Source organism: Oncorhynchus clarkii, chromosome 33, assembly GCF_045791955.1.
Source record: "Oncorhynchus clarkii lewisi isolate Uvic-CL-2024 chromosome 33, UVic_Ocla_1.0, whole genome shotgun sequence".
Taxonomy (NCBI): Eukaryota; Metazoa; Chordata; class Actinopteri; order Salmoniformes; family Salmonidae; genus Oncorhynchus; species Oncorhynchus clarkii.
The window spans coordinates 22,414,364-22,435,523 of NC_092179.1; the positions used below are offsets into that span (position 1 = coordinate 22,414,364).

At 49.5% G+C, this 21,160-nt stretch overlaps 1 protein-coding gene across 2 annotated transcripts in view; it reads left to right on the top strand.

Moving 5' to 3' along the window:
- Window positions 1-21,160, top strand: part of LOC139393225 (ankyrin repeat and sterile alpha motif domain-containing protein 1B-like) — a 366,701-nt gene that overhangs the window by 109,318 nt on the left and 236,223 nt on the right. For both annotated transcript variants that reach the window (XM_071141673.1, XM_071141674.1), the window contains exons 4-6: window positions 12,700-12,852; window positions 15,051-15,197; window positions 20,182-20,257. In XM_071141673.1, the coding sequence (XP_070997774.1) occupies window positions 12,700-12,852; window positions 15,051-15,197; window positions 20,182-20,257 (376 nt within the window). The remainder of the gene's footprint in view (window positions 1-12,699; window positions 12,853-15,050; window positions 15,198-20,181; window positions 20,258-21,160) is intronic.

Consider the following 21,160-nt stretch of genomic DNA (forward strand, 5'->3'; position numbering starts at 1 on the left):
TCACTCACACACACACACACCACACACACACACACACACACAGAACCTCCCACTCACACACACACACACACACACAGAACTTCCACTCACACACACACACACAGAACCTCCCACTCACACACACACACACACACACACACAGAACCTCCCACTCACACACACACAGAACCTCCCACTCACACACACACACACACAGAACTTCCCACTCACACACACACACACACACACACAGAACCTCACACACACACACACACATGTATGTATGTTTCTGTGTGAGAACAGTCTGCAGTGAAAATGAACAAGCAAAATAGTTTCTGATCATTGACTGTCCAGTATATAATCGATAGGCTCTATAACTGCATCACGTTCATTCACCATAAGATTCATCGCTAGTCGTGAGGCGTTCCACAAATCACACAGCTAGTTTTGAGCATTTTAGCATTCATAGAATGATATGAACAACAATGTATAACATCCGTGTACTAAAAAACTCAACGCACACATTATAACAGACAGGTATTGGTGTGTTATTAGCAGAACACATTATAACAGACATGTATTGGTGTGTTATTAGCAGAACACATTATGACAGACAGGTATTGGTGTGTTATTAGCAGAACACATTATAACAGACAGGTATTGGTGTGTTATTAGCAGAACACATTATAACAGACATGTATTGGTGTGTTATTAGCAGAACACATTATGACAGACAGGTATTGGTGTGTTATTAGCAGAACACATTATAACAGACAGGTATTGGTGTGTTATTAGCAGAACACATTATAACAGACATGCATTGGTGTGTTATTAGCAGAACACATTATGACAGACATGTATTGGTGTGTTATTAGCAGAACACATTATGACAGACAGGTATTGGTGTGTTATTAGCAGAACACATTATGACAGACATGTATTGGTGTGTTATTAGCAGAACACATTATGACAGACATGTATTGGTGTGTTATTAGCAGAACACATTATGACAGACATGTATTGGTGTGTTATTAGCAGAACATGTTATGACAGACAGATATTGGTGTGTTATTAGCAGAACACATTATGACAGACATGTATTGGTGTGTTATTAGCAGATCACATTATGATAGACATGTATTGGTGTGTTATTAGCAGAACACATTATGACAGACAGGTATTGGTGTGTTATTAGCAGAACACATTATGACAGACATGCATTGGTGTGTTATTAGCAGAACACATTATGACAGACATGTATTGCTGTGTTATTAGCAGAACACATTATGACAGACAGATATTGGTGTGTTATTAGCAGCAGGTGGCTGTTGCTTATAGCTCATTCAGCGATAATGCGCTGTCTGCTGGCTGATATCGGTAAGCTGTCAGAGCTAATGGAAATATATTGGTGTCCTTTGGCAACATGGAGTGACGGTTCCCTGTCTCTATCCCAACCTCTCTGTATCAGCAGTGCACACAGTTCTGTTCTGGAAGATTCCACTATAGAAAGGGGAGATGTGGGGAACGGAGCATTTTGATTGGCCCGTCAGGCGCAGCGCTGTAGCAGGCTGTAGTGTTTTTGCCCCCTGCTTCGGTCAGTATATTTTTTCACTGTTCTCTCTCTCTGTCCCTCACTTTCCCTCTCTTTCCCTATCTTTCCCTCTTTCCCTCTCTTTCCCGCTCTTTTCTCTCTCTCCCTCTCTGTCTCTGTCTCTCTTTCCCTCTCTGTCCCTCTCTTTCCCTCTCTTTCCCTCTTTCCCTCTCTGTCCCTCTCTTTTCTCTCTCTCCCTCTTTCCCTCTTTCCCTCTCTTTCCCTCTCTTTCCCTCTCTTTTCTCTCTCTCCCTCTCTGTCTCTCTCTTTCCCTCTCTTTCCCTCTCTTTCCCTCTTTCCCTCTCTGTCCCTCTCTTTTCTCTCTCTCCCTCTCTTTCTCTCTCTCTCTCTCTCTTTCTCTCTCTCTCCCTCTCTCTTCTCTCTCTCTCTCTCTCTTTCCCTCTCTTTCCCTCTCTCTCTCTCTTCTCTCTCTCCTTCCCTCTCTCTTCTCTCTCTCCTTCCCTCTCTCTCTCTCTCTCTCTCTCTCTCTCTCTCTCTCTCTCTCTCTCTCTCTCTCTCCTTCCCTCCACTGTACTGCAGAGAAGAATAAAGGAAAGGGGAATGGGGAGGAGAGAAAGAGGGGAGTGCCAGGCATGTAGTGAGAGACACGAAGGTGGGAGGAGAGGGTGTGTGTGTGTGTGTGTGTGTGTGTGTGTGTGTGTGGAGAATATTCCAGGGTGTATGCTGTTTCAGAGTTAGGGGGAAAGAAGACAATAGCAGTGAAAAAGGGTGGTCCGGAATAGTGTGTATGTTCATACTGTACGTGTCCGTGTGTGTATATGTGTTTGTGTAAGCTTTCCTTGATGACAGCTTTGCACACTCTTGGCATTCTCTCAACCAGCTTAATGAGGAATGCTTTCCAACAGTTTTGAAGGAGTTCCCACATATGCTGAGCACTTGTTGGCTGCTTTTCCTTCACTCTGCGGTTCAACTCATCCCAAACCATCTCAATTGGGTTGCGATCGGGTGATTGTGGAGGCCAGGTCATCTTATGCAGCACTCCATTACCCACCTTCTTGGTCAAATAGCCCTTACACAGCCTGGAGCTGTGTTGGGTCATTGTTCTGTTGAAAAACAAATTATAGTCCCACTAAGCGCAAACCAGATGGGATGGCGTATTGCTGCAGAATGCTGTTATAACCATGCTGGTTAAGTGTGCCTTGAATACTAACTAAATGACTGACAGTGTCACCAGCAAAGCACCCCCACACCATCACACTACCTCCTCCATGCTTCACGGTAGGAACCACACATGCAGAGATCATCCTACTCTGCGTCTCAGGAAGACACGGCGGTTGGAACCAAAAATCGCACATTTGGACTCATCAGACCAAAAGCCCGATTGCCACTGGTCTAATGTCCATTGCTCGTGTTTCTTGGCCCAAGCAAGTCTCTTATTATTATTGGTGTCCTTTAGTAGTGGTTTCTTTGCAGCAATTCAACCATGAAGGCTTGATTCACACACTCCTCTGAACAGTTGATGTTGAGATGTGTTTGTTACTTGAACTCTGTGAAGCATTTATTTGGGCTGCAATCTGAGGTGCAGTTAACTCTAATGAACTTATCCTCTGCAGCAAAGTTAACTCTGGGTCTTCCTCTCCTGTGGCGGTCCTTATGAGAGCCAGTTTCATCATAGCGCTTGATGGTTTTTGAGACTGCACTTGAAGAAACGTTCAAAGTTCCATAGTCCTATCTTGTGTATACCACCCCTACTTTGTCACAACACAACTGATTGGCTCAAATGCATTAAGGAAATAAATTCTACATATTAACTTTTAACAAGGCACCTGTTAATTGAAATGCATTCCAGGTGACTACCTCATGAAGCTGGTTGAGACAATGCCAAGAGAGTGCAAAGCTGTCATCATGGCAAACGGTAGCTAATTTGAAGAATCTCAAATCTAAAATATATTTTGATGTGTTTAACACTTTTTTTTGTAACTACATGATTCCATTTGTGTTATTTCATGGTGTTGATGTCTTCACTATTATTCTACAATTGTAACGGCGTTCGTCTGTTGAAAGAGGAGCGGACCAAAATGCAGCGTGGTGGTTACTCATGTTCTTTAATGTAGAAGAACAAACGAACAAATACAAAACAACAAACGTAACGCGAAAACCTATACAGCCTATCTTGTGACAACTAACACAGAGACAGGAACAATCACCCACAAACACACAGTGAAACCCAGGCTACCTAAATATGGTTCCCAATCAGAGACAACGAGAATCACCTGACTCTGATTGAGAACCGCCTCAGGCAGCCATAGACTATGCTAGACACCCCACAAAACCCTAAGACAAAAACGCACCACAAAAACCCATGTCACACCCTGGCCTGACCAAATAAATGAAGACAAACATAATATACTACGACCAAGGCGTGACAGAACGCCCCCCCCCCTAAGGTGCGGACTCCCGGACGCACGTCAAAACAATAGGGAGGGTCCGGGTGGGCGTCTGTCCATGGTGGCGGCTCCGGCGCGGGACGTGGACCCCACTCTATCAATGTCTTAGTCCCTCCTCCTCGCGTCCCTGGATAGTCCACCCTCGCCGCCGACCATGGCCTAGTAGTCCTCACCCAGAAACCCACTGGACTGAGGGCAGCTCGGGACTGAGGGACAGCTCGGGACTGAGGGACAGCTCGGGACTGAGGGGTAGCTCGGGACTGAGGGGTAGCTCGGGACTGAGGGGTAGCTCAGCACTGAGAAGAAGCTCAGCACTGAGAGGAAGCTCAGCACTGAAATGAAGCTCAGCACTGAGAGGAAGCTCAGCACTGAGAAGAAGCTCATGCAGGTAGTTGGATCCGGCAGATCCTGGCTGGCTGGTGGTTCTGGCAGATCCTGGCTGACTGGCGGATCTGGAAGAGTCTGGTTGACTGGCAGATCTGGAAGAGTCTGGTTGACTGCCAGATCTGGAAGAGTCTGGTTGACTGGCAGATCTGGAAGAGTCTGGCTGACTGGCAGATCTGGAAGAGTCTGGCTGACTGGCAGATCTGGAAGAGTCTGGCTGACTGGCAGATCTGGAAGAGTCTGGCTGACTGGCAGATCTGGAAGAGACTGGCAGATCTGGAAGAGTCTGGCTGACTGGCAGTTCTGGCTGCTCCATGCAGACTGGCAACTCTGGCTGCTCCATGCTGACTGGCTGCTCCATGCTGACTGGCTGCTCCATGCTGACTGGCTGCTCCATGCTGACTGGCTGCTCCATTCTGACTGGCTGCTCCATGCTGACTGGCGACTCTGGCTGCTCCATGCTGACAGGCGGCTCTGGCTGCTCCATGCTGACTGGCGGCTCTGGCTGCTCCATGCTGACTGGCGGCCCTGGCTGCTCCATGCTGACTGGCGGCCCTGGCTGCTTCATGCTGACTGGCGGCTCTGGCTGCTCCATGCAGACTGGCAGCTCTGGCGGCTCCTTGCAGACTGGCAGCTTCGGCGGCATCCTGCAGACTGGCAGCTCTGGTGGCCGCTTGCAGACTGGCAGCTCCTTGCAGACTGGCAGCTCAATGCAGACTGGCAGCTCAATGCAGACTGGCAGCTCTATGCAGACTGGCAGCTCTATGCAGACTGGCAGCTCTATGCAGACTGGCAGCTCTATGCAGACTGGCAGCTCTATGCAGACTGGCAGTTCTGAACAGGCGGGAGACTCCGGCAGCGCTGAAGAGGAGGAAGGCTCTGGCAGCGCTGGACAGGCGAGACGCACTGTAGGCCTGATGCGTGGTGCTGGCACTGGTGGTACTGGGCCGAGGACACGCACAGGAAGCCTGGTGCGGGGAGCTGCTACCGGAGGGCTGGGGTGTGGAGGTGGTACTGGATAGACCGGACCGTGCAGGCGCACTGGAGCTCTTGAGCACCGAACCTGCCCAAACTTACCTGGTTGAATGCTCTCGGTCGCCCTGCCAGTGCGGCGAGGTGGAATATCCCGCACTGGGCTATGCAGGCGAACCGGAGACACCGAGCGCAAGGCTGGTGCCATGTAAGCCGGCCCAAGGAGACGCACTGGGGACCAGATGCGTAGAGCCGGCTTCATGGCACTTGGCTCGATGCTCACTCTAGCCCGGCCGATACGCGGAGCTGGAATGTACCGCACCGGGCTATGCACCCGCACTGGAGACACTGTGCGCACCACAGCATAACACGGTGCCTGCCCGGTCTCTCTAGCCCCCCGGTAAGCACAGGAAGTTTGCGCAGGTCTCCTACCTGGCGTAGCCATACTCCCTGTTAGCCCCCCCCCCCCCCCCAATACATTTTTGGGGCTGACTCTCGGGCTTCCATCCGCGTCGCCGTGCTGCCTCCTCATACCAGCGCCTCTCAGCTCTCGCCGCCTCCAGTTCTTCTTTGGGGCGGCGATATTCTCCAGGCTGATCCCAGGGTCCTTCTCCGAACAATTCATCCTCCCATGTCCATTCCTCTCTTTGTTGCTTCTGCTGTCGCTGCCTGTCACCACGCTGCTTGGTCCTGGTGTGGTGGGTGATTCTGTAACGGCGTTCGTCTGTTGAAAGAGGAGCAGACCAAAATGCAGCGTGGTGGTTACTCATGTTCTTTAATGTAGAAGAACAAACGAACAAATACAAAACAACAAACGTAACGCGAAAACCTATACAGCCTATCTTGTGACAACTAACACAGAGACAGGAACAATCACCCACAAACACACAGTGAAACCCAGGCTACCTAAATATGGTTCCCAATCAGAGACAACGAGAATCACCTGACTTTGATTGAGAACCGCCTCAGGCAGCCATAGACTATGCTAGACACCCCACAAAACCCTAAGACAAAAAACGCACGACAAAAACCCATGTCACACCCTGGCCTGACCAAATAAATGAAGACAAACATAATATACTACGACCAAGGCGTGACAACAATGTAGAAAATAGTAAAAATAATGAAAAACCCTTGAATAGGTCAGTGTCCAAACTTATCACTGGTACTGTACATTCATGCTTGTGTGTGTGTGTGTGTGTGTGTGTGTACCTACGTTCTTACGTGCCTGTGTGTGTGTGAATGTGCTGTGTTCCCATGCCCAACTCCAGTGACCCAGAGTAGAGTTACAGTAGATTAGCCTGTTCCCCCTTCTTTCTCTTCTCCCAATGCTGGATTGTATTACAGTTAGGGATTCACACACAGACCACACACTACACACACACAACCACACTCTACACACACATAATTAGGAGGAAAAGGATGTTTCCTCTCTTAATTGAACCAGCACATAATTTTCCATAATTTTCCACAATGAACCCTGATGTGCCTGTGTGTGCATATGTCAGAGGGAGCGTGTGTGTGTGTGTGTGTGTGTGTGTGTGTGTGTGTGTATGGTGAACAGTGTCTACACTGACCATAGACTGTTAACAGGGGGATAGAAAGCTACACTGACCATAGACTGTTAGCAGGGGGGATAGAAGGCTACACTGACCATAGACTGTTATCAGGGGGGGATAGAAAGCTACACTGACCATAGACGGCCAGCAGGGGGGATAGAATGCTACACTGACCATAGACTGTTAGCAGGGGGGATAGAAGGCTACTCTAACCATAGCCTGTTAGCAGGGGGGATAGAAGGCTACACTGACCATAGACTGTTAACAGGGGGATAGAAGGCTACACTGACCATAGACTGTTAACAGGGGGGATAGAAAGCTACACTGACCATAGACGGACAGCAGGGGGGATAGAAGGCTACACTGACCATAGACGGACAGCAGGGGGGATAGAAGGCTACACTGACCATAGACTGTTAACAGGGGGTTAGAAGGCTACACTGACCATAGCCTGTTAACAGGGGGGATAGAAGGCTACACTAACCATAGACTGTTAACAGGGGGGGGGGATAGAAGGCTACACTGACCATAGACTGTTAGCAGGGGGGATAGAAGGCTACACTGACCATAGACGGACAGCAGGGGGGATAGAAGGCTACACTGACCATAGACTGTTAACAGGGGGGATAGAAGGCTTCACTGACCATAGACTGTTAACAGGGGGGATAGAAGGCTTCACTGACCATAGACTGTTAGCAGGGGGGATAGAAGGCAACACTGACCATAGACTGTTAGCAGGGGGGATAGAAGGCTACACTGACCATAGACTATTAACAGGGGGATAGAAGGTACACTGACCATAGACTGTTAACAGGGGGGATAGAAGGCTACACTGACCATAGACTGTTAACAGGGGGGATAGAAGGCTACACTGACCATAGACTGTTAACAGTGGGAGGGATAGAAGGCTACACTGACCATTGACTGTTAACAGGGGGGGATAGAAGGCTACACTGGCCATAGACTGTTAGCAGGGGGGATAGAAGGCTACACTGACCATAGACGGACAGCAGGGGGGATAGAAGGCTACACTGACCATAGACTGTTAACAGGGGGGATAGAAGGCTTCACTGACCATAGACTGTTAACAGGGGGGATAGAAGGCTTCACTGACCATAGACTGTTAGCAGGGGGATAGAAGGCTACACTGACCATAGACTGTTAGCAGGGGGATAGAAGGCTACACTGACCATAGACTGTTAACAGGGGGGATAGAAGGCTTCACTGACCATAGACTGTTAACAGGGGGGATAGAAGGCTTCACTGACCATAGACTGTTAGCAGGGGGGATAGAAGGCAACACTGACCATAGACTGTTAGCAGGGGGGATAGAAGGCAACACTGACCATAGACTGTTAGCAGGGGGGATGGAAGGCTACACTGACCATAGACTGTTAAAAGGGGGGGATAGAAGGCTACACTAACCATAGACTGTTAGCAGGGAGGATAGAAGGCTACACTGACCATAGACTGTTAACAGGGGGGATAGAAGGCTACACTGACCATAGACTGTTAACAGGGGGGATAGAAGGCTACACTAACCATAGACTGTTAACAGGGGGGGATAGAAGGCTCCCCCGACCATAGACTGTTGGCAGGGGGGATAGAAGGCTACACTGACCATAGACTGTTAACAGGGGGATAGAAAGCTACACTGACCATAGACTGTTAGCAGGGGGGATAGAAGGCTACACTGACCATAGACTGTTATCAGGGGGGGATAGAAAGCTACACTGACCATAGACGGCCAGCAGGGGGGATAGAAGGCTACACTGACCATAGACTGTTAGCAGGGGGGATAGAAGGCTACTCTAATCATAGACTGTTAGCAGGGGGGATTGAAGGCTACACTGACCATAGACTGTTAACAGGGGGGATAGAAAGCCACACTGACCATAGACGGACAGCAGGGGGGATAGAAGGCTACACTGACCATAGACGGACAGCAGGGGGGATAGAAGGCTACACTGACCATAAACTGTTAACAGGGGGTTAGAAGGCTACACTGACCATAGCCTGTTAACAGGGGGGATAGAAGGCTACACTAACCATAGACTGTTAACAGGGGGGGGGGGATAGAAGGCTACACTGACCATAGACTGTTAACAGGGGGGGATAGAAGGCTACACTAACCATAGACTGTTAACAGCCCCCCTGTTAACAGTCTATGGTCCGTGTAGTAGAAGGCTTTACTGACCATAGACTGTTAGCAGGGGGATAGAAGGCTACACTGACCATAGACTGTTAACAGGGGGATAGAAGGCTACACTGACCATAGACTGTTAGCAGAGGTGATAGAAGGCTACACTGACCATAGACTGTTAGCAGGGGGGATAGAATGCTTCACTGACCATAGACTGTTAACAGGGGGATAGAAGGCTACACTAACCATAGACTGTGAACAGGGGGGATAGAAGGCTCCCCTGACCATAGACGGACAGCAGGGGGGAAAGAAGGCTACACTGACCATAGACTGTTATCAGGGGGGATAGAAGGCTACACTGACCATAGACTGTTATCAGGGGGGATAGAAGGCTACACTGACCATAGACAGACAGCAGGGGGGATTGAAGGCTACACTGACCATAGACTGTTAGCAGGGGGGATAGAAGGCTACACTGACCATAGACTGTTAGCAGGGGGGATAGAAGGCTACCCTGACCATAGACTGTTAACAGGGGGGGATAGAAGGCTACACTGACCATAGACTGTTAACAGGGGTGGGGGGGATAGAAGGATACACTGACCATAGACGGACAGCAGGGGGGATAGAAGGCTACATTGACCATAGACAGACAGCAGGGGGGATAGAAGACTACACTGACCATAGACTGTTAACAGGGGGGGGGGGGGATAGAAGGCTACACTGACCATAGACGGACAGCAGGGGGGATAGAAGGCTTCACTGACCATAGAGGGACAGCAGGGGGGAAAGAAGGCTACACTGACCATATACTGTTAACAGGGGGGGGGGGGGGATAGAAGGTTACACTGACCATAGACGGACAGAAGGGGGGATAGAAGGCTTCATTGACCATAGACGGACAGCAGGGGGGATAGAAGGCTTCACTGACCATAGACGGACAGCAGGGGGGATAGAAGGCTACACTGACCATAGACTGTTAACAGGGGGTTAGAAGGCTACACTGACCATAGCCTGTTAACAGGGGGATAGAAGGCTACACTGACCATAGACTGTTAGCAGGGGGGATAGAAGGCTACACTGACCATAGACTGTTAACAGGGGGATAGAAGGCTACACTGACCATAGCCTGTTAACAGGGGGATAGAAGGCTACACTGACCATAGACTTTTAACAGGGGGGGATAGAAGGCTACACTAACCATAGACTGTTAACAGGGGGGGGAGGGATAGAAGGCTACACTGACCATAGACTGTTAACAGGGGGGGATAGAAGGCTACACTAACCATAGACTGTTAACAGGGGGGATAGAAGGCTACACTGACCATAGACTGTTAAAAGGGGGGGATAGAAGGCTACACTAACCATAGACTGTTAACAGGGGGGATAGAAGGCTTTACTGGCCATAGACTGTTAACAGGGGGATAGAAGGCTACACTGACCATAGACTGTTATCAAGGGGGATAGAAGGCTACACTGACCATAGACTGTTATCAGGGGGGATTGAAGGCTACACTGACCATAGACTGTTTGCAGGGGGGATAGAAGGCTACCCTGACCATAGACTGTTAACAGGGGTGGGGGGGATAGAAGGATACACTGACCATAGACTGTTAACAGGGGGGGGGGGGGGGGTAGAAGGCTACACTGACCATAGACGGACAGCAGGGGGGATAGAAGGCTACATTGACCATAGACGGACAGCAGGGGGGATAGAAGACTACACTGACCATAGACTGTTAACAGGGGGGTGGGGGGGGATAGAAGGCTACACTGACCATAGACAGACAGCAGGGGGGATTGAAGGCTACACTGACCATAGACTGTTATCAGGGGGATAGAAGGCTGCACTGACCATAGACTGTTATCAGGGGGGGTAGAAGGCTACACTGATCATAGACAGACAGCAGGGGGGATTGAAGGCTACACTGACCATAGACTGTTAGCAGGGGGGATAGAAGGCTACACTGACCATAGACTGTTAGCAGGGGGGATAGAAGGCTACCCTGACCATAGACTGTTAACAGGGGGGGATAGAAGGCTACACTGACCATATACTGTTAACAGGGGTGGGGGGGATAGAAGGATACACTGACCATAGACTGTTAACAGGGGGGGGGGGGTAGAAGGCTACAGTGACCATAGACGGACAGCAGGGGGGATAGAAGGCTACATTGACCATAGACGGACAGAAGGGGGGATAGAAGGCTTCATTGACCATAGACGGACAGCAGGGGGGATAGAAGGCTTCACTGACCATAGACGGACAGCAGGGGGGATAGAAGGCTACACTGACCATATACTGTTAACGGGGGGATAGAAGGCTACACTGACCATAGACAGACAGCAGGGGAGGATAGAAGGCTACACTGACCATAGACTGTTATCATGGGGGATAGAAGGCTACACTGACCATAGACTGTTAACAGGGGGGATAGAAGGCTACACTGACCATAGACAGACAGCAGGGGGGATAGAAGGCTACACTGGCCATAGACTGTTAGCAGGGGGGATAGAAGGCTACACTGACCATAGACTGTTAACAGGGGGGATAGAAGGCTACCCTGACCATAGACTGTTAACAGGGGGGGATAGAAGGCTACACTGACCATAGACTCTTAACAGGGGGGATAGAAGGCTACACTGACCATAGACGGACAGCAGGGGGGATAGAAGGCTACACTGACCATAGACTGTTAACAGGGGGGGGGGATAGAAGGCTACACTGACCGTAGACGGACAGCAGGGGGGATAGAAGGCTTCACTGACCATAGACGGACAGCAGGGGGGATAGAAGGCTACACTGACTATATACTGTTAACAGGGGAGGGATAGAAGGCTACACTGACCATAGACGGACAGCAGGGGGGATAGAAGGCTTCATTGACCATAGACGGACAGCAGGGGGGATAGAAGGCTTCACTGACCATAGACGGACAGCAGGGGTGATAGAAGGCTACACTGACCATAGACAGACAGCAGGGGGGGATAGAAGGCTACACTGACCATAGACTGTTATCAGGGGGGATAGAAGGCTACACTGACCATAGACTGTTAACAGGGGGGATAGAAGGCTACACTGACATAGACAGACAGCAGGGGGGATAGAAGGCTACACTGACCATAGACTGTTAGCAGGGGGGATAGAAGGCTACACTGACCATAGACTGTTAACAGGGGGGATAGAAGGCTACCCTGACCATAGACTGTTAACAGGGGGGGATAGAAGGCTACACTGACCATAGACTGTTAACAGGGGGGATAGAAGGCTACACTAACCATAGACTGTTAACAGGGGGGGGGGATAGAAGGCTACACTGACCATAGACTCTTAACAGGGGGGGGGGTAGAAGGCTACACTGACCATAGACAGACAGCAGGGGGGGATAGAAGGCTTCATTGACCATAGACGGACAGCAGGGGGGATAGAAGGCTACCTTGGGCAGTTCTGGGACAGATGAATTGGGTTGAAGAGAAGAACACTGCCCTGGAGATTCAGAAAAGTCCTCTGGTCAACTGGTGACACTAGAGTTTGTCCCACACAGAAGATGGAGCTGTTGATGCAAGGACTGACAGTCCATGAGGTCAACATAATAGATGGATCCATATTGTGAAGCGATACATTGTTTTTTTACTCAGACAGTTGTTCCCCCCTGTACACAGAACCATGAGAGGGAGACGGCGCTGCACTGTGCGGCCCAGTACGGCCACTCTGAGGTGGTGTCTATTCTACTGCAGGAGCTGACAGACCCCACCATGAGGAATAGCCGCGACGAGACGCCCCTGGACCTGGCTGCACTCTACGGACGACTTCAGGTGAGGATGGACCTGAGCAAGGTTTCTTCCTTCTACAGACCAATGTGCCTCTGCCTCTGATTCTGCTTTCTCTCTGTGGTCTAGGCCGGGTTACTGTAAAACCAATTTGTGATATTTTTCAAGGCTTTTATAAATGCATTTGGTAGTGAGAGAGAGGGGGGGTTGGCCTTACTGAAGAGTTCAGTGACTCAACATGGTGCTGTCATAGGATGTGACCTATCCAACAAGTCAGTTAATCAAATTTTTGCCCCAGTCAACTATAAGTGCTGTTATTGTAAAGTGGAAAAGTCTAGGAGCAACAACGGCTCAGATGCAAAGTGGTAGGCCACACAATTTCACAGAATGGGACCACCAAGTGCTGAAGCGTGTACCACGTAAAAATCGTCTGTCCTCGGTTGAAACACCACCGAGTTCCAAACCGCCTCTGGAAGCAATGTCAGCATCAGGGGTGTTTGTCGGGAGTTTCATGAAATGGGTTTCCATGGCCGAGCAGCCGCACATAAGCCTAAGATCACTACGCGCAATGCCAGGGGTCAGCTGGAGTGGTGTGAAGCTCACCGCCACTGGACTCTGGAGCAGTGGAAACGCGTTCTCTGGAGTGATTAATTATACTTCACCATCTGGCAGTCCGACTGACAAATCTAGGTTTGGTGGATTCCAGGAGAACACTATCTGGCCCAATGCATAGTGCCAACGGTAAAGTTTGGTGGAGGAGGAATAATGGTCTGGGGTTGTTTTTCATGGTTTGGGCTAAGACCTTAGTTCCAGTGAAAGGAAATCTTAACGTTACAGTATACAATGACATTCTTTGCGATTCTGTGCTTCCGACTTTGTGGCAGTTTGGGGAAGGCCCTTTCCTGTTTCAGCATGACAAAGCATGGTCCATACAGAAATGGTTTGTCGATTGGTGTGTAAGAACTTGACTGGTCTGCACAGAGCTCTGATCTCAACTCCATCGACCCCATCGATCAGCTTTGGAACGCAGACTGCGAGCCAGGCCTAATCGCCCAACATCAGTGCACGACATCACTAATGCGCTAGTGGCTGAAACGAAGCAAGTCCACGCAGCAATGTTCCAACATCTAGTGGAAAGCCTTCCCAGAAGAGTGGAGGCTGTTATTGCACCAAAGGGGGGACCAACTCCAAAATGACTATGATTTTGAAATGACGAGCAGGTGTCCACATACGTCTAGTCCTGACTTGGCTTGTGGTTCTGACGGTCTGAAAACAATGTTGTATGTAATACTGTAGTAACGGACAAGGGCCTGTATCAAATAACTCCACATTTAGATCTTAGAACTCCTGTCCTCTGGGCTTGAACCCTCTCTCCTCTCTCCTCCTCTCCCCTCCTCTTCTCCTCTCCTCCTCTCCTCCTCTCTCCTCCTCTCTCCTCCTCTCTCCTCCTCTCTCCTCCTCTCCTCCTCTCTCCTCCTCTCCTCCTCTCTCCTCCTCTCTCCTCCTCTCCTCCTCTCTCCTCCCCTCTCCTCCTCTCCTCCTCTCTCCTCCTCTCCTCCTCTCTCCTCCTCTCCTCCTCTCTCCTCCTCTCCTCCCCTCTCCTCCTCTCCTCATCTCTCCTCCTCTCCTCCTCTCTCCTCCTCTCTCCTCCTCTCCTCCTCTCTCCTCCCCTCTCCTCCTCTCCTCCTCTCTCCTCCTCTCTCCTCCTCTCCTCCTCTCTCCTCCTCTCCTCCTCTCTCCTCCTCTCCTCCCCTCTCCTCCTCTCCTCATCTCTCCTCCTCTCTCCTCCTCTCCTCCTCTCCTCCCCTCTCCTCCTCTCTCCTCCTCTCCTCCTCTCTCCTCCTCTTCTCCCCTCCTCCTCTCTCCTCCTTTCTCCTCCTCTCCTCCTCTCTCCTCATCTCTCCTCCTCTCCTCCTCTCTCCTCCTCTCTCCTCCTCTCTCCTCCTCTACTCCCCTCTCCTCCTCTCCTCCTCTCCTCCCCTCTCTCCTCTCTCCTCCTCTCTCCTCCTCTCCTCCTCTCCTCCTCTCTCCTCCTCTTCTCTCCTCCCCTCTCTCCTCCCCTCTCCCCTCCCCTCTCCTCCTCTCTCCTCCTCTCTCCTCCTCTCTCCTCTTCTCCTCCTCTTCTCCTCCTCTCTCCCCCTCTCCTCCCCTCTCCTCCCCTCTCTCCTCGCCTCTCTCCTCGCCTCTCTCCTCGCCTCTCCTCTCCTCTCTCCTCCCCTCTCCTCCCTTCCCCCTCTTCCCAGGTGGTCTGTATGTTGGTGACCGCCCACCCCAACCTGATGAGCAGCCACGGGACAAGGCGCCACACGCCCCTGCACCTGGCCGCCCGCAATGGGCACCACTCAGCCGTGCACACCCTGCTGGAGGCCGGCATGGACGTCAACTCCCAGGTCAGCGGTCTAGGGGTCACTGTGGAGTTAGGGGTATGGGTTGGGAGGGGGGTGAGGAATGGTTTCGTAGGTTAGCTTTTATTCTGCAGGTGTGTTGTTGGGGGGGTCACTCTGCATTTCTCCTTCAATACAACATGTTCTCCTGTAGAGGGAGGTAAGAGAGGTGAGCTAAAGTTCAACTCAGCCTGAAAGAAAAACTCCTCCCAAAAAACGTATTTTTGTATTCGTTTCATTTTGTTAGCAATCAAGTTTTCAAGATATGTAACTTTCAAAATATAGAAATGATCCCTGTATGATGCATTTAGCATCACATGGTAGTCAGGGTGAAACCAGGCTTCAGCTTTGTAACAGTTCTCTTCCCTCCTGCAGATGTTGCTCCAGTAAATCTGACTGTCTCTTTAGCTCAAGATACACTCCCTCCTTGTAATGAATGTTTCAAGCCTGTCTCCTGTGTTTTTAATGAGTTGGTACAGTATCTAAGGACAATCTTCCTTCTACTCAACCTCTTTCTGAATATGGTTTTGCGGCAATATTAGCAGAACACAGCAACGCACAGCGTGTGTCTTTGTGAGGGCGGTCGGAGTAGGTGTGTGTGTGTGTGGGGGGGGGGGGGGGGTGGAATGATGTGGTTATTAAAATAAGTGCATAATTGATGGGGAACAGAGAGGGACAAGGATGAGAGTAGTACGGGGTGTTCCTGAGTTCACACACCCTATCTCTATTCACCCCGCCCCTCTCGCTCTTCACCCCGCCCTTCTCGCTCTTCACCCCGCCCATCTCGCTCTTCACCCCGCCCCTCTCGCTCTTCACCCCGCCCCTCTCGCTCTTCACCCCGCCCCTCTCGCTCTTCACCCCGCCCCTCTCGCTCTTCACCCCGCCCCTCTCGCTCTTCACCCCGTCCCTCTCGCTCTTCACCCCGCCCCTCTCGCGCTTCACCCCGCCCCTCTCGCTCTTCACCCCGCCCCTCTTGATCTTCACCCCGTCCCTCTCGATCTTCACCCCTGCCCTCTAACTCTTCACCCCTGCCCTCTCTCTCTCTTCACCCCTGCCCTCTCTCTCTTCACCCCTGCCCTCTCTCTCTTCACCCCTGCCCTCTCTCTCTTCACCCCTGCCCTCTCTCTCTTCACCCCGGCCCTCTCTCTCTTCACCCCTGCCCTCTCTCTCTTCACCCCTGCCCTCTCTCTCTTCACCCCTGCCCTCTCTCTCTTCACCCCTCCCCTCTCTCTTCACCCCACCCCTCTCTCTTCACCCCACCCCTCTCTCTCCTGTCCCCTCCCCTCTCTCTTCACCCCACCCCTCTCTCTCCTGTCCCCTCTCTCTCTCTCCTGTCCCCTCCCCTCTCTCTCTCTTCACCCCGCCCCTCTCGCTCTTCACCCCTGCCCTCTCTCTCTTCACCCCTGCCCTCGCTCTCTTCACCCCTGCCCTCTCTCTCTTCACCCCTGCCCTCTCTCTCTTCACCCCTGCCCTCTCTCTCTTCACCCCTGCCCTCGCTCTCTTCACCCCCCCCCCCCCCCAAAAGCCACACTGTCAGATCTGTGCTTCGACATGGACATACAGTCCCACAGATGGTGGGGTAAAAAGCAGTTTGTGTGTGTTAGTACTTAGTAACATAATTACATTAAAGCCCATCGTTTGAATGAATAATGAATTAGGATATACAGTGCCTTGCGAAAGTATTCGGCTCCCTTGAACTTTGCGACCTTTTGCCACATTTCAGGCTTCAAACATAAAGATATAAAACTGTATTTTTTTGTGAAGAATCAACAACAAGTGGGACACATTTATGAAGTGGAACGACATTTATTGGATATTTCAAACTTTTTTAACAATGTTGACCAATGTCAACAATGTTGACCTAAATGACTAATGATGATAAATACAATCCACCTGTGTGTAATCAAGTCTCCGTATAAATGCACCTGCACTGTGATAGTCTCAGAGGTCCGTTAAAAGCGCAGAGAGCATCATGAAGAACAAGGAACACACCAGGCAGGTCCGAGATACTGTTGTGAAGAAGTTTAAAGCCGGATTTGGATACAAAAAGATTTCCCAAGCTTTAAACATCCCAAGGAGCACTGTGCAAGCGATAATATTGAAATGGAAGGAGTATCAGACCACTGCAAATCTACCAAGACCTGGCCATCCCTCTAAACTTTCAGCTCATACAAGGAGAAGACTGATCAGAGATGCAGCCAAGAGGCCCATGATCACTCTGGATGAACTGCAGAGATCTACAGCTGAGGTGGGAGACTCTGTCCATAGGACAACAATCAGTTGTATATTGCACAAATCTGGCCTTTATGGAAGAGTGGCAAGAAGAAAGCCATTTCTTAAAGATATCCATAAAAAGTGTTGTTTAAAGTTTGCCACAAGCCACCTGGGAGACACACCAAACATGTGGAAGAAGGTGCTCTGGTCAGATGAAACCAAAATTGAACTTTTTGGCAACAATGCAAAACGTTATGTTTGGCGTAAAAGCAACACAGCTCATCACCCTGAACACACCATCACCACTGTCAAACATGGTGGTGGCAGCATCATGGTTTGGGCCTGCTTTTCTTCAGCAGGGACAGGGAAGATGGTTAAAATTGATGGGAAGATGGATGGAGCCAAATACAGGACCATTCTGGAAGAAAACCTGATGGAGTCTGCAAAAGACCTGAGACTGGGACGGAGATTTGTCTTCCAACAAGACAATGATCCAAAACATAAAGCAAAATCTACAATGGAATGGTTCAAAAATAAACATATCCAGGTGTTAGAATGGCCAAGTCAAAGTCCAGACCTGAATCCAATCGAGAATCTGTGGAAAGAACTGAAAACTGCTGTTCACAAATGCTCTCCATCCAACCTCACTGAGCTCGAGCTGTTTTGCAAGGAGGAATGGGAAAAAATGCACACCCAATTTTTCAGTTTTTGATTTGTTAAAAAAGTTTGAAATATCCAATAAATGTCCTTCCACTTCATGATTGTGTCCCACTTGTTGTTGATTCTTCACAAAAAAATACAGTTTTATATCTTTATGTTTGAAGCCTGAAATGTGGCAAAAGGTCGCAAAGTTCAAGGGGGCCGAATACTTTCGCAAGGCACTGTATATATATATCTCTCTCTCCAATGATGAGGGGATTCTATATGGAGAGACCTGCTGCTCTGTAGGCAGGTAGAGAACCAAGGGCAAAAGTTAAGCCTGCTGGATATAAACACACACATTCAGACCTCCCTGACACACACACACACACACACACACACCTTTATACTTCAAGCTGTAAAGTTAATCTGAACCTGAGTGTCAAACTGTATTGAAATGCCCCAAGTGGCGAAGCGGTCCAAGGCACTGCATCACAGTGCTGAGGCACCACTACAGCCTGGGTTTCGAAACCCCAGCTGTGTCACAGCCGGCCATGACTGGAAGCCCCATAGGGCGGCATACAATTGGCCTAGCACCGTCCCGGTTAGGGGAGGGTTTGGCCTGGTGGACTTTCCTTGGCTTATCACGTGACTCCTAGTGCTGAGCGATTAATCAACATTTCATTTTTCTCTGGTAATGAAACGAATATGAGTTCTGTTATACTCACAGACATCATTCAAACAGTTTTAGAAACTTCAGAATGTTTTCTATCCAAATATACTAATTATATGCATATTTTAGCTTTTATGGCTGAGTAGCAGGCAGTTTACTCTGGGAACCTTATTCATCCAAGCTACTCAATACTGCCCCCCAGTCACCAGGAAGTTATGCGAGCACTGTGTTAAGAATTAGCGCGTCTAGGTGGGTCATGTTTCGGAGTTGCAGCGATGAAACAAGGTCATAACTAGCAATGGGAGAACATTTGGTAAAATAAAGCACCAAAACAAACCCCCCCTCAGTCTTCAGTCAAACAGATAGGAAGTTAATCTTCTTTGTGAATAGATTTCCTCATTTTCCAGTGACATCACCAACTAATCGCCATGGGACGCGACACAGGAAGGGGTTTGAGGGGGGAAGTGGGGGAAGGTCTGCCGGTTTGGTTTCCTGTCCCTCGATGTCCCTCGATGTGTGCTCCCTCCAAACTCATCATCCAGTCACCTCTAGTTCCATGTCACCATGCGCTGTGAAGCTTTTTGTCTTTTCTCGATTTGGATCTTTTACGTTCCTGTTTTTGACCTGGTCTTCTGGATTCTGTGGTATTGGATGATCAGATGCCCTTTCATTGGCATGCTTTGACCTTTGAACTGTAAGGGTCAGTCAGACGCACCAGGATTAGTTGTGTTGGAACACAGGAGGAGCAGTTCTGGGTTTTGATTGGTCGATGTGTTGGATTTTTGGGGTCTTTCCTGGCTGTGTTGATAATACCTTGGTGATTGAGGAAAAACAAGGTATAGTGTGTGTGTGTGTGTGTGTGTGTGTGTGTGTGTGTGTGTGTGTGTATGTGTATGTGTGTGTGTGTGTGTGTGTGTGTGTGTGTGTGGGTGTGTGTAAGTGCGCACGCACACACGCACACACACGCACACGCACACACAGCATGCTTGTTGCAATTAGTCACAAGGCAGGAGCCTGGCTGGGTGTTATTGTGAGAGATCCAGCTAAGGTCAGAGGTACTGAAACTGTGGTTTTAAAATGCGTGTCTAAGTAATCACACTTACTGTACACTAAATCTTTGACAACTATGGAAATTCAAGATGGCGCCCACAAGTTGATGTCCCCTCCCACAGTTTCTCTGCATTGCATCATGCCACCAATAGACCAATGTATTCTACAGGGACTAATGCCACTAGCATCCAGGCCATATGGAGAGGGAATGGGATGTTTCCACCATGCGACTCGGTGTACAAAGAGTTTTCTTGGGCGATGTCTTAAAATCAATATTTTCTTTCTCTCTCCCACATCACTCCTCCCTCTCTTGCCCTCTATTATTTGGTCTCCTTCTCGCTCTCTTACCCTCCCCCTCTCCATCTATCTCTCTCTATCTCTCTCTCTCTCTCTCTCTCTCTCTCTCTCTCACAGACGGAGAATGGCAGTGCTCTCCACGAGGCAGCTCTCTATGGGAAGATGGATGTGGTTCGTCTGCTGCTAGACTCAGGTGGGTGTCATGAGAGAGTCCATGTACCCCCTTCCCTAATACTTCTGTCCCTCTTAATTACAGTGCCTTGCGAAAGTATTCGGCCCCCTTGAACTTTGCGACTTTTTGCCACATTTCAGGCTTCAAACATAAAGATATTTTTTTTGTGAAGAATCAACAACAAGTGGGACACAATCATGAAGTGGAAGGACATTTATTGGATATTTCAAACTTTTTTAACAAATCAAAAACTGAAAAATTGGGCGTGCACAATTATTCAGCCCCCTTAAGTTAATACTTTGTAGCGCCACCTTTTGCTGCGATTACAGCTGTAAGTCGCTTGGGGTATGTCTCTATCAGTTTTGCACATCGAGAGACTGACATTTTTTCCCATTCCTCCTTGCAAAACAGCTCGAGCTCAGTGAGGTTGGATGGAGAGCATTTGTGAACAGCAGTTTTCAGTTCTTTCCACAGATTCTCGATTGGATTCAGGTCTGGACTTTGACTTGGCCATTCTAACACCTGGATATGTTTATTTTTGAACCATTCCATTGTAGATTTTGCTTTATGTTTTGGATCATTGTCTTGTTGGAAGACAAATCTCCGTCCCAGTCTCAGGTCTTTTACAGACTCCATCAGGTTTTCTTCCAGAATGGTCCTGTATTTGGCTCCATCCATCTTCCCATCAATTTTAACCATCTTCCCTGACCCTGCTGAAGAAAAGCAGGCCCAAACCATGATGCTGCCACCACCATGTTTGACAGTGGTGATGGTGTGTTCAGGGTGATGAGCTGTGTTGCTTTTACGCCAAACATAACGTTTTGCATTGTTGCCAAAAAGTTCAATTTTGGTTTCATCTGACCAGAGCACCTTCTTCCACATGTTTGGTGTGTCTCCCAGGTGGCTTGTGACAAACTTTAAACA